Source organism: Pygocentrus nattereri, chromosome 8, assembly GCF_015220715.1.
Source record: "Pygocentrus nattereri isolate fPygNat1 chromosome 8, fPygNat1.pri, whole genome shotgun sequence".
NCBI classification, from domain to species: Eukaryota; Metazoa; Chordata; class Actinopteri; order Characiformes; family Serrasalmidae; genus Pygocentrus; species Pygocentrus nattereri.
This window is the reverse complement of record NC_051218.1, coordinates 122501-136575: the sequence shown is the minus strand read 5'-3', so window position 1 is coordinate 136575 and position 14075 is coordinate 122501. Positions and strand designations below refer to the sequence as shown.

Below are 14075 nucleotides of genomic sequence, written 5' to 3'. Positions count from 1 at the left end.
GGTTTAAAAATGCCTCAATTAATTAAACTGCATAAATTTTGGAATGCTATAACCAATTAAAATGGATTATAATAGTCAATTAAATGTACTTGTTCATCTACTGTATAAATAATTCAGCCAGATACGTGTCTGTATTTAGACTTTTTTTTTTTTTTTTTTTTCGTGTTTTAAACCAAAGTAATGTAATTGTTTGGTTAAGAGATTTTTGTGATTCATTGAATCCTTTCCTAGGAAATTGTAATCAAATAGAATTACAAGGTTGTCTGCTTTACATTTTACCCTTGTATTATTATTATTATTATTATTATTATTAATAATAATAATAATAATAACAATGTGTGGAGTCTGCATGTTCTCCCCGTGTCTGCGTGGGTTTCCTCCGGGTTCTCCGGTTTCCTCCCACAGTCCAAAGACATGCAGTCAGGCCAATTGGACGTGCTAAACTGCCCCTGGGTGTGAGAGACTGTCTGTGTCTGTCTGTCTGCCCTGCGATGGACTGGCGACCTGTCCAGGGTGTATCCTGCCTTCCGCACAATGACTGCTGGGATAGGCTCCAGCACCCCCCCGCGACCCTGACGGAGAAGCGGCTTAGAAAATGGATGGATGGAATGGATGATAATAATAATAATAATAATAATAATAATAATAAAACTATACCTTTATAAATGCCAGAAATGCTTCTCACCATTAAATTAGGAAACAGTAAAAACAGTAACTAAATAGCATAAGTAGCTACTAAGAAATAAGCATAAAATATAATATAAAATCAACAGAATAGTAATAGTAATAACAGGAAAGTGAAAAAAGACAGTTTCAACAGAAATAAGTAGCCATTACTAATAAACACTATTCTAAATAAATACGCCTTTAATTGCCTGGTAACCGTAAACGGACTATTGATGCTCTGTCTTCTTGTGCTGTGTAGTTCCGATGAGATCCTGACACAGATGCATGGAAGTCAGGTGACCCAGCGCTATCTGGAGAGACACGGCTTCCGCTACCCCATCGCCGTCACCCAACTGGACGGGCTCGGCCTGCGCCTTCCACCTTCAGACTTCTCAGTCAAGGATGTGGAACGATATGTTGGTAAGTAGGGTCGGAGGGCAAGCAGTAGGTCTAGGTCAGCATGTCGTTTTGCTCTTGCTTGTATTCTGTTCTTACCCTAAAGCTCTTTCATCAATATTCATTCCCGGTATATGAAATCACCAACATTAGAGTGGGTTTGAAGATTCATTGTGAGAAGTGCCGCATCTGTGGAATGGAGATCTGTACTACAGTGCAGTAACTGGAGAGCCCTGTTGCGCGTGTCAGGTGTGAGTTGAATGGGTTCAACCTCTTAGTGAGAATTAATGAAGCTCTAATGAAAGAAGTGTGTGAGTAAAAGTGATGTGGCTTACAGCAGCTGAGCAATCCCACACCTCTCCAGCTCTTTTTGAAGTAATTGAAGGTGTCCTGTTACATACACACCACCTTATACGCAGCTCGCATTTGTCTGCTCCAGACAAAAAGGTTTAGGTTACAGCAGACAGCGCCTGCACACTCCCACACACATACACTAACCTGTGCTGCAGCTTAGTGGAGACTGTGGTCTAACAGAAAAGGCGTGCTAACGTTGAATTTCCACTGTCTTGGAGAGAAGAGGTTCTGCAGCGCCCCCTATATGCATGTTACCATTTGCACTGCATTTCCTCCGGCTTTAGTTTTCTCCTTACTTAATTCTCCCTCTCTACTTTCATTAGGCTACCTTAAAACAGTCACCCAGGAGTCATATTAACAAAGTTTCCACAAGACCAACACTTGAATTAATTCAGAGGAGTAAAGTTTGTGCAGCCAGACAGACATTTACATTTACCTTTGGCTGAAATGTTTCATTTTTGTACCAAACAATTTGAAATGCTACCTTATTACATTTAATCAATTAAACTGGATCAATGTTAATTTGATAGCCAATTAAAATGGAGTCACATTTCTGTAATTGATATATTTTGAAAAGTCTCAAGCACCCCAAAATAATGCAATTGATTGGTAGTGGACGTGATTATATACAAAGGTTTGAACTCTCAACTCTGAAATAAGTTGACGCAGTCAATGTGCAGCAATGTGTTCTCTGTAAAGGATGTGTTCACTTATTTTCACTAAGAAAATCAAGAAATTACAGAATTTGACCAGGGAGCCCAAACTTTGGTATAAACAGATGCAGCTTAGGGTTAAACAGGTGAAGACTAACATCTCGCTACATCACAGCTGAGAAATGGCACATTGAGGAAGATTAAATATGGTCTCCTAAAATTGATGTGATTATCACAACACAGTAATTTAACTGCCACTGTCATTAGAAGTGTCAGTGTAAAATTTGCCCTTTGGACAGTGGCTCGTTCTGGTCAGCATCAGTTAGAATGTTGTTGAGCTCAGGTGTTCAGGTCAAGTTTGATTAAAGGTTAATGTCAGGTGGTTAATGTCAGGCGGTTAATGGTTATGTCAGGCGGTTAATGTCAGGCGGTTAATGTCAGGCGGTTAATGGTTATGTCAGGCGGTTAATGTCAGGCGGATAATGGTTATGTCAGGCGGTTAATGTCAGGCGGTTAATGTCAGGCGGTTAATGTCAGGCGGTTAATGGTTATGTCAGGCGGTTAATGTCAGGCGGATAATGGTTATGTCAGGCGGTTAATGTCAGGCGGTTAATGGTTATGTCAGGCGGTTAATGTCAGGCGGTTAATGATTATGTCAGGCGGTTAATGTCAGGCGGTTAATGTCAGGCGGTTAATGTCAGGCGGTTAATGGTTATGTCAGGTGGTTAATGGTTATGTCAGGCGGTTAATGGTTATGTCAGGCGGTTAATGTCAGGCGGATAATGGTTATGTCAGGCGGTTAATGTCAGGCGGTTAATGGTTATGTCAGGCGGTTAATGGTTATGTCAGGCGGTTAATGGTTATGTCAGGCGGTTAATGTCAGGCGGTTAATGGTTATGTCAGGCGGTTAATGTCAGGCGGTTAATGGTTATGTCAGGCGGTTAATGTCAGGCGGTTAATGGTTATGTCAGGCGGTTAATGTCAGGCGGTTAATGATTATGTGAAATCAAATCAAAGCTTGCTGTATTTTCTATTAGGGTTTGGACCAGAATTTCAGTTTTCTTTCAGACGGTTAAACCAACTTTGTGACTGGAAGGCCACCAGTTTGATCCCCAGAGCCGACAGTCCATGACTCAGGTGTCATTGAGCAAGACACCTAACCCCCAACTGCTCCCCGGGTGCTGCGGATTGCCCACCGCTCCGGGCAAGTGTGCTCACTGCCCCCTTGTGTTTGTGTTCACTAGTGTGTGTGTGGTGTTTCACTTCACAGATGGGTTAAATGCAGAGGTGGAATTTCCCTGATGTGAGACTAATGAGGGTCTCTTAATCTTAATAGAGAGATCAGATATTATTCTGTACTTTGGGTCAATTTCGGTCAGAATTTTCTTAGACTCGGCTCTTAACAACCCATTTTGAAATCAGTTTGCTATTTCTGGCATTTCACAAAAACCAAGACATTGGCAAACATCCACCTTTTCAGCCTTCAACTGTTTAGCTCTGCCCATTGATACTGAGGTTCTAAGGAGTGTTTCAGGTCAGTGCTTTTTGAATGAAGCACAATACAGCTCAGCCAATTCGAACAGGGCTTTTGCATATACTAGTCCTAAAGGCACAGTATCAAAAACAACCTAATTCAAAGGAATGGAAAATAGTCATTATTTGAAGATAAGTTCTTTTTTTATTTGGTACATTAAACCAATTAAATGCTGTATGTGGATGGTGAATATAGGATGTTGTAGAGTATGGGCACTAATAATGGGCTTACATGGATTACATGCCAGTGTGCACAATAAACCTTTACATTTAAGATGGTGATGTAGCTGCGCTGGTCTTGTTGTGTGATGAATGTAACATTTTACACAGTGACGTTACGTCTGTGGTTTGTGCTAAAAGCCTCCAGCTTCTTGTCCTTAATGCACTCTGGATGGTAAACGCAGCCTTGCTGCCCAGCTAATTCACTTACCTCAGCAGGCAGTGTGCCGAGCCGCTCACGAGGGGGGGCCGTCCAGCTTGTTGGATCGAACGTTAGGCTTTTCCACATCTCCATTTGCTCTGAAATGATGAACCACATTCTCCACCTGCTTCATGAAACACTGCCTTTGTCTCTCCCAGCTTATGGAGGTTAATGTTATAGAAATGTCAGTCTTTCTCTGCCAGATGTTGACCATAAAAGGGATTTTTATGGTGCCAGAACTTTATAGTTTCACCAGCTGGAAAGATTAATTTGTGAACGTTATTAGGAATAGAGGGGTGTATATGTAATAAATGTTATAATTTGTGTCTGGAGAATAATTTGCTTTTAGGATATATTGGCCTCTCACTCTCTTGTTGTTTTTGGTTAATAGTCTATATATAAATAGACTATATATATATATATATATATATATATATATATATATATATATATATATATATATATATATATATATAAATTAATAGTAGCCCCTGTTAATAAGAGGGTTTTACCTAGGATCTCTCATCTAAACAGTAGTGTTTATGTAATATAATAGGTCTAACCTAATCGTAGATATGTACTACTGCTTTGTAAATTGCTTTGGTGCACATATCCCTTGATCTCAGACTGGGGATAATATAACCACCCTGAGGAGAGGTGAGCTTGGCTCTGACTGACATCTGGCCCTGGCCAGCTGCTTTCTAGATCTGTGAGCTTACACACATACACCAGCTGCCCTGCCCCACGCTTGGTGGTGGTCCCTGTGAAGAGCTTGATTTGTTGGCTGCCAGCTGTCTGGTATATCAGCACAGTAAGCGTTTTAGCTGCAATAATGTTGCGCGGGATCCCTGCACTGAGGTTTGGGGCTTTTCCTGGTTCACACTTCATTTAATCCATGCAGGACGTGATGCTCAGCTAATAAGCTGAATCAGGTGTGTTGGAGTGCAGGGTGTTCATTCATGTCATCTCCAGTTTAGTTGTTCATTTATTAGAAATGATTTTTGAGTTGTTCAGATGTTAGATAATCTACATGCATGAGGAAGGAGAAAGTCAAATTAAAATAAGTGAAGAACAGGCGTTTCCAAAACTGGAGTTAAAAAAAATTTAAAGACAGGAAAAACCGGATTTACCTGGACAACCTAAAGAGTCTTCCCCAATTAAAGTGTTTAAAGCTTTCATCTTGAGAGAGTAGAAAATCAAGCTGCACTCTTGCTTCAGGTTTAAAAAGAACTAAAGGTGTTTCTGTACATCTTTCAGCTTTGAGAACAAATCAGTGCTATGGGTCTGAAAGGATGTGCAGCTGTCAAGAAGCCTTTACCAAGAAAAGGAAATAACTGAAAACCTGAAATTCAAAAAAGATGCAGGTGTGTTTAGAGCAGTTGACTGGCCGTCCCAAAGTCCACACTTCAGCAACACTGGATGTATGACTGAAGAGAAGTGAGAAGCTGGAGATGTAACCAACTTCTAAGACTGATCTTTCAAGGTGGAGAAAAATGTGCCTGCAGATTTCTTTGAAAACTGAAAGCTACTGAATAAGGGCTATTCTCCACCATAAGGGTGGACAAATTGAACGCTAAAAAAAAATAAAATATATATTTAGTTGTGGAGGCTTCTGTAGAAGTTTCTGTTAAATGTATTTCTGCCCTTTTATGATGCTGAAAAGTGTAACTTTTAATTATTGGCCATTTTGAATGGAAGTTAATTAAATAAATTTTGATTTTTGCACAGTACTGTATCTGTATGCGTGCATGTTTTTAAAAAAATGAGTCGCATACTCGTTTGTTTGAAAAAGCATGCGTAAGCTGTATTTTGGCAACGTTTTAAGCAAGCCCCATTTTACAGGATAAGCATTTTTAACTTAAAATTTCATGAAAGTAATTTTGTACTATTTGTATTGGTATATATCACATATGTAAATGATAGTTGGCGTGGTCAAAATTTGTAACACAAAAATACGTGCTGATATGAAAGCGGCAATATAAGCTATGTAAAAAAACTATACTATATTTTTTAATAATTCTGAAAGTGATTTATAATGCAGGTTGCATTGCACTGTGGTTATCTTACTGATTGCATGACACTTTTCAGAGCAATTTCACATTTTGTCCCACTTGTCCAGATAGTTGAGATTGTGTTTAAACCCATAGGTGGCCATAAAGTGATTGACGTCATCGATGTGGCCCGCCAAGCAGACAGCAAGATGAGACTGAAAGAGTTCGTCAAGTATTACTACAGTCCTCAGCGGCCCAAAGTCCTCAATGTCATTAGCCTTGAGTTTTCTGACACCAAGTAAGTTTTACTGTGTGTTATTCTATTAAATTTGTCATATAAACCAAATGAAATCATCACATAAGCAGTTCTGTATCTCTGCTATGTAAAGTTGTAGCTCCTATAGAAGAATACAGCAGATTTACTCAATCAAGGAATGGGAATTCTTGTACCAGCTTAACAGCAAGGGGTCCTGAGCTGTAGCTGAGTTCAGAGGAAGTGCAGTGCTGCAGTATGCCTGTTCCTCAGAGGCAGACCCACTCACATGCTCAAAAGCACATACCTGCTCTTTATACCTGCACGCCTTGCAGGAAAGTGATGTGATCTTTGATTTTGACTGACTCCATTCTTGTGCTCTAGGATGTCAGACCTGGTAGTGGTGCCAGACATTGCACAGAAGATGTCTTGGGTGGAAAACTACTGGCCTGATGACTCGTATTTCCCTAAACCCTTCGTGCAGAAGTACTGTCTGATGAGTGTTAAGGACAGCTACACTGACTTCCACATCGACTTTGGGGGCACATCCGTGTGGTACCATGTGCTGTGGGTATGTTTCATTGCAGAGCACCTGCTTTAAAGTAATGGACAAACAAATCTGCACAATTTTTCCTCCTTATGGCCAAATATTTGTAGACATGCCTTCTAATTATTCAGGCATTTCAGCTACACCCATTACTAACAGGTGTAAAAAATGAAGCCATGCACTCTCCATAGACAAACACGGTAGAATAGGTCGTACTGAACTCCATGTTAATGTCCATGATTTTGGAATGGGATGTCCAACAATCTCAAATGGGGTGTGACTGTCAGCTGTCCACATACTTATGGCCACATACAGTATTATCAGTGTGAGAGTAATATAGTGTGGTAACGTGATGCAAAAATATGAGCAGTTTATATTGGAGGACAGGCGTTCTCTTTATTATGCCATGAAATGCAACTGCATGGTTTGCAAATGATCCATCACCAATGAACAACCCAACATGGACACAGTCATCATTTTGCTTCACTCAGTGTTGCTCGTTTTATTATGGGTGTCATTTTGTGAACCCAAAATTGGGAATTGAATCAGGTTGTGGGCTGGGTGTACTCTTGTGTTTAGTGTAGTCTGAAAATTGCTTATTTATTTATTGTCTGCTTTGTTTGTTTTACTATTGGTAAATGCTATGTAGTGTAGATTTACGCAGCCTTATTTTTTCCATACCTTCATCCTTGTTTGTAGATGGCAGTATGTCATACAGTATTATACACTAGATAAACAAATCTGTTTAGATTACTTAAAGGGGAACTCCACAAATTTTTCAGAATTTCAGCATAATTAAATTGTTAGGCAAAGTCTTTGGACTGAAATGTTTCATTGTAGAAAAACTTAATCTTTTTTGCTCATAGTTTTTCTTAACAGTGGTGGGGATGGGAACCAGCAGTTCACATGCAACACAAATATAACTTTCATTTATTAGAGCAAATAAGCAATTTCAATAGCTACTTCTTAAATACATGGCAAGCATGCCTACATTTAAGGAAAGGGAAATTCTGTATTTTTGGTTTATCTATTCCTTTCATTTATTTAATGAAAATTAGTGTTATTATAGAATATAATTCTTCACAATTGATAGAGAAGAAAAAAACAAACTAACTCAACAGTTAGCAGGCAGTTTTCATACTGGGCAGTTTCAAAACAAGTGAGTCTGAATTTCGCCTTTCCGTGGTTTCGCAGTGAGCTTGCTCTGCATATGTTTTTCATATCTCAGGCTTGATATCATCTTTGGTTGGACCTATTTTTTCAACAGTGCTGTGTTAACCAGGACAGAGACATCTCAGAGATTCAGTACTAATCATTACTTTCTCTAGTCTCATAGGGGACGTTTGTCCTTTTGTCTCCTAACAGCTGGTTTATGAAGTGCCATTATGTTTATTTACATTCTCACAGAAGCATCTGCCTCAAAGCAGCAGTAATTACTCGCATGAGCACACATTTAAGTGCCTGGGGGATGAGCATCTCACCCCTGGGGCGGGAGGGCAGTGATCAACCCTGCTGTTTTGAGTTTGTATGAAAGCGTGATGTCGTTCTGCTCACCCTGGGTGAAACCATGTTAGAGGGGTTCTATGCATATTACATGGAATAAGACTTGCCACGACTTTGTGGTATTAAACATACACTATATTGCAAAAAGTATTTGCTCGTCTGCCTTTATACGCATATGAACTTGAGTGACATCCCATTCTTAATCCATAGGGTTTAATATGATGTCGGCCCACCCTTTGCAGCTATAACAGCTTCAGCTCTTCTGGGACGGCTTTCCACAAGGGTTAGGAGTGTTTATGGGAATTTTTGACCGTTCTTCCAGAAGCACATTTGTGAGGTCAGACACTGATGTTGGACGAGAAGCCCTGGCTCACAGTCTCCGCTCTAATTCATCCCAAAGGTGTTCTATGGGGTTGAGGTGCAGGCCAGTCCAGTTGTTCCACACCTGGCTCTTCCGTGTCTTTATGGACCTGCTTTGTGCACTGGTGTGCAGTCATGTTGGAACAGGAAGGGGCCGTCCCCAAACTGTTCCCACAAAGTTGGGAGTGTGAAATTGTCCAAAATCTCTTGGTGCTGAAGCTTTAAGAGTTCCTTTCACTGGAACTAAGGGGCCGAGCCCAACTCCTGAAAACACCCCCACACCATGATCCCCCCTCCACCAAACTTTACACTCGGCACAATGCAGTCAGACAAGTACCGTCTCCTGGCAACCGCCAAACCCAGACTCGTCCATCGGATTTCCAGACGGAGAAGCGTGATTGGTCACTCCAGAGAACTCGTCTCCACTGCTCTAGAGTCCAGTGGCGGCGCTTTACACCACTGCATTCCACGCTTTGCACTGCGCTTGGTGATGTAAGGCTTGGATGCAGCTGCTCGGCCATGGAAACCCATTCCATGAAGCTCTCTACGCTGTTCTTGAGCTGATCTGAAGGTCACATGAAGTTTGGAGGTCTGTAGTGATTGACTCTGCAGAAAGTCAGTGACCTCTGCGCACTAAGCCCCTCAGCATCCGCTGACCCCACTCTGTCATTTTACGTGGCCGACCACTTCGTGGCTGAGCTGCTGTCGTTCCCAATCAAATCAAATCAAATTTATTTGTATAGCGCTTTTTACAACGGATGTTGTCACAAAGCAGCTTTACAGAATTTCAGAAAAGAAAAAGTTTCAAGAGAACTGTAAGAATGTACAGAATCCCCCCAGTGGGCAAGCCAGGGGCAACAGTGGCAAGGAAAAACTCCCTCAGAACTGAGGAAGAAACCTTGGGAGGAACCAGGCTCACCAGGGGGGACCCGTCCTCCTCTGGTCAAACTACCTACAAGTGATTATATTACTAATATTAACAGCAGTAATATTGGTATTAGGAATAACTAGGAGTCTATGAGAACATCAGTGTAGGGTGGGCAGCTCGTCCAAGGTAGGCGGTGGTAGCTAGGGCGTGGGCAGCTGGTCTGAAGTGGGCAGCAGGAGGGCTCGGCAGTCAGTCGTCCTTTAGTGTCCAGCCGGACATGTGGGTGATTGTATACTCGGAAAAAAAGCAGGTAAATGGGATTAGTTTTGTTCTATCCGTTTGTACATAAACAGGGAATGTAAACATTTCCAGAGTGTGGCTAACGACTCCGGCAGATCTGACTATGACAGCTTAACTAACAGGAGAGAACCAGAAGAACACACAGACACGGCAGCACTCTGAGACAGTCTGGCATCCCTCCGCTCCACCGTCCACAAACCTGAGTGACCGCGTGCGAGCAGCGGGACGACGGCACCAGCGTCTCGGTTTACTATAATTCCCTGTGTCCATGGACCCCTGGATCTGCTGCCTTTATCTAGGGGGAACATTAGCTACCAAAAGCTAAACTGAACAAGTGAGTTTTCAGCCTAGTCTTAAAGATTGAGACTGTCTTGAGTCCCGAACAGTTTCTGGAAGATCATTCCAGAGTTTGGAGGCTTTATAAGAAAAAGCTCTTCCCCCAGCTGCAGCCTTAGGAATTCTGGGGACTATTAATAAGCCAGCGCTCTGGGATCTGAGTGGTCCTGATGGCTCATAATGAGAAATAAGGTCTTGCAGGTACTCAGGAGCGAGACCATGTAGGGCTTTATACGTCAATAAAAGGATTTTATAATCAATACGGAATTTAACAGGCAGCCAATGAAGTGATGATGGCGCTGGACTGATATGATCAGATTTTCTAGTTTTAGTGAGGACCCTGGCTGCAGCGTTTTGGACTAGTTGGAGTTTGTTTAAATTCCTGCTCGTACATCCTGACAGTAGCGCGTTACAGTAGTCTAGCCTGGAAGTAATAAAGGCGTGTACTAGTGTTTCTGCATCACGCAGGGACAGGGCATTTCTGATCTTGGCGATGTTGTGAAGATGTAGAAAAGCTGTCCTAGTGATGCCGCCTGTGTGTTGATCGAATGATAAATCTGAATCTATTATAACGCCGAGATTTTTTGCTGCTGATCCAGGTGCGGCTGGAAAGTCGGCGAGATTTAAGATTAAATCTGGTGATTTACTTCTTGCTAATTTTGGACCCAGAAGGAGAACCTCTGTTTTGTTACTGTTTAATAGGAGGAAGTTGCGTGACATCCAGCCTTTCACGTCTTTTACACAGTCCTGCATTTTCTTTAACCTGTGTTGGTCATCAGGCTTGTCTGATATGTATAGTTGAGTATCGTCTGCATAACAATGAAAGTTTACACCATGATTACTTATAACTGTGCCTAACGGTAACATGTATAGTGTAAATAGTAATGGTCCTAATATAGAGCCCTGCGGAACTCCAAATCTCACTTTTGAATAATTGGAAGATAAATTGTTTACCCTAACAAACTGATAACGATCTGATAGGTAAGATCTGAACCATGATAGGGCCGTCCCTGTGACTCCAACCATGTTTTCTAACCTTTCTAGGAGAATATTGTGGTCTATTGTATCAAAAGCCGCGCTGAGGTCAAGTAGCACTAAGAGAGATATGTAGCCTTGATCAGAGGCAAGAAGAAGATCATTAGTTATCTTAACTAATCATTAGTTAGCTTAACTGAATCCAGATTGGATTAATGGTAAACGTTAAGTTAGAAACAGGCCTGTAATTAGACAAAACGGCGACGTCAGGATTTGGTTTCTTGATCAGAGGTTTGGTAACTGCTAGTTTAAAGCTTTGGGTACATGGCCCAGACTAAGGGACGAGTTTACTATAGTTGAGATTGGGTTTATAATAACTGGCAGTACTTCTTTGAGTAATTTTGATGGAATTGCATCGAGTGTGCAGGTTGTGTAGTTTGTAGAGGACATAATCTTCTCTAGCTCCAGCTGTGGGAGGGGGTAAAAGGTTTCCAGACTCTTTTCTACAGCTGTGTTTTGTTCTATATCAGCCAAGTCAGATGATAGCCAAGCTGGATTTGAATTTGATACTGTGGGTTGAATTTGTCGTCTAATATTTTCAATTTTATTATTAAAGAAGTCCATAAAAACTTCACTGGTGAGAGTTGCTGGGATTTCTGGTTCATTACCTGCCTGATTTTGTGTGATTTGGGAAATCAGATTAAACAGAACTCTAGGATTATACTTATTATTCTCGATCAGCGAGGCCAGATATGCTGAGCGAGCTTCAGTGAGAGCATTTCTATCCTCTATAAGGCCGTCCTTCCAGGCAGAGCGGAACACTTCCAGTTTGGTTTGACGCCATTTCCGCTCTAATTTCCGAGCTGTTTGTTTTAAGGTCCGGGTTTTATCGTTGTACCACGCGGCTTTTTCTGCCTTATTCTTTTTATTTTAAGTGGGGCCACATTTTCTAAAGTGGATCTGAAGGTCTTTTCTAAATAATCGGTTAGTAAATCTAGTTCCATTGGGTCTGATGCAGTGGAGACTGGGGTTGATAACTCTGGGAGATTTTCTATAAATTGTAGGGCGGTTGAAGGTTTTATTGTGTGCTTTGTTGAATAACGAGGGGACGTATATATATTATGGCTCAGTCGTAGCTCATATGAAATTAGGTAATGGTCGGAGATCGCTGAGGTTTGCGGTAGGATATTAAGCTTGTCTATGTTAAGACCTCGTGTCAAAACTAAATCTAACGTATGACGACAGTCGTGTGTAGGCCCTGCTGCATTTTGGGTAAAACCAACAGAGTCTAGGATTGAGGTAAATGCCCTTTTTAATGGATCGTCTACCTTCTCAAAGTGAATATTAAAATCTCCTACAATTATTACTTTATCATTACACACAGCCTGGTTTGCAGCGAAGTCACTAAATTCTTCTATAAATTCAGAGTCGCCCCCTGGTGGCCTGTAAATGTTAAATAATGAAAACGTCTTTTTTGTGACCGGATTTGTAACGTGAATGGAAAGGACCTCAAAGGAAGTGAAGGTGTCGCATTGTTTCTGACTGATATCGAGAGTATTTTGGTATATTATACAGACTCCACCTCCCTTGCCTGATAATCTTGGCCTATGTGCATAATTATAGCCTACAGGCGTGGCTTCATTTAAAGCTGAATATTCATCTGGTCTAACCCATTTCAGTGAGACAGAAAGTCAAATTTATGATCGCTTATAATTTCATTTACGACGACTGCTTTAGAGTTTAATGATCTTATATTAAGTAGTCCCAAGTTTTAGATTGAAGGTGTTAGTGCGATCATCAGAACATGGATATATGTTGATAAGGTTATTTAAACGGACTGATTGAGTTTTTCTGTGATTAAATTTAGTTTTAATTCGGGGCAAAGACACAGTCTCAATAAGGTTAATCTTAGGTGACGCCTCAAGGCGGATCGCAGACGGTCGGTTTAGTCTGTCTGTCTGCGGCCTGGTCCCGGCTCTGGATTGTCAGCATCTATAAAGCCCACTTGATTTTCGGAACACCACTTGGACATCCAGCAGTTTAACGCCGTAAGCCTGCTGTAGGCCTCAGCACCGCGCCACATTGGGATGGGGCCAGAGCAGATTACGGCATCGGACATCGTCTGGGCCTGTTTAATCACCTCTCTAATATTAGCCTTAGTTACCTCTGACTGCCGCAGACGGACATCATTGGCCCCTACATGAATAACTATCCTCGAATATCTCCTATCAGCTAAGAGTCTAAGGTTGCCACTAATGTCCGGCGCTCTGGCTCCTGATAAGCATCTAACTGTAACCGCTGGCGCCCCTAAAGGAGTAGCTAACTTCACGTGTCGGACAATTGAGTCTCCTATGACCAGAGTGCTTTTAACAGGCTTCACAGTGGGTGCTTCACTGAGCGGGGCAAACCTGTTTGACACGCGAATGGGAGGAGCGTGGTGTTCCGGTGGGCTAGCTTTGGCCTCAGCGTTAGCATTAGCCTTAGCTTTCCGGCTAGACCGCCGAGTCGTCACCCATTCGCCCCGCTGTGAGGGCTCTGACGCCGGAGTCGAAGGGGTGCTAACTCTCCCTAGGGTACCGGGGGCTGCTAACGCTGCCTCTGGCTGCCTATCCCTTAATAATCCCTGGATACGCACTTCTAACTGGTCGACCTTCTCCACCAAACAGCTAACTAGCTGCCACTTAGTACAAACACTATCGCTATCACTAGAGGCGGAAAAGGGCGTTAAGCTAAACATGCCACACTCTGCGCAGACGAAGCAACCAGCAGAAGCCATGATATTTAGCCACTTACCGCTTCTTGTTGATTTAAATGCTGATAGCACAACAAACTTTACCGCAGTGACGCGCTCTCTGTCGCTCGCAGTTGCTTAGCCTTAGTCGCTTAGTCACTTCCACTTATAATTATAATCCCACTGAC

General features: G+C 41.9%; 1 protein-coding gene across 2 annotated transcripts in view; it reads left to right on the top strand.

Moving 5' to 3' along the window:
- kdm7ab (lysine (K)-specific demethylase 7Ab) overlaps positions 1-14075 on the top strand; it is a 49934-nt gene that overhangs the window by 19168 nt on the left and 16691 nt on the right. For both annotated transcript variants that reach the window (XM_037540716.1, XM_017722920.2), the window contains 3 exons: positions 926-1086; positions 6171-6312; positions 6652-6838. In XM_037540716.1, the coding sequence (XP_037396613.1) occupies positions 926-1086; positions 6171-6312; positions 6652-6838 (490 nt within the window). The remainder of the gene's footprint in view (positions 1-925; positions 1087-6170; positions 6313-6651; positions 6839-14075) is intronic.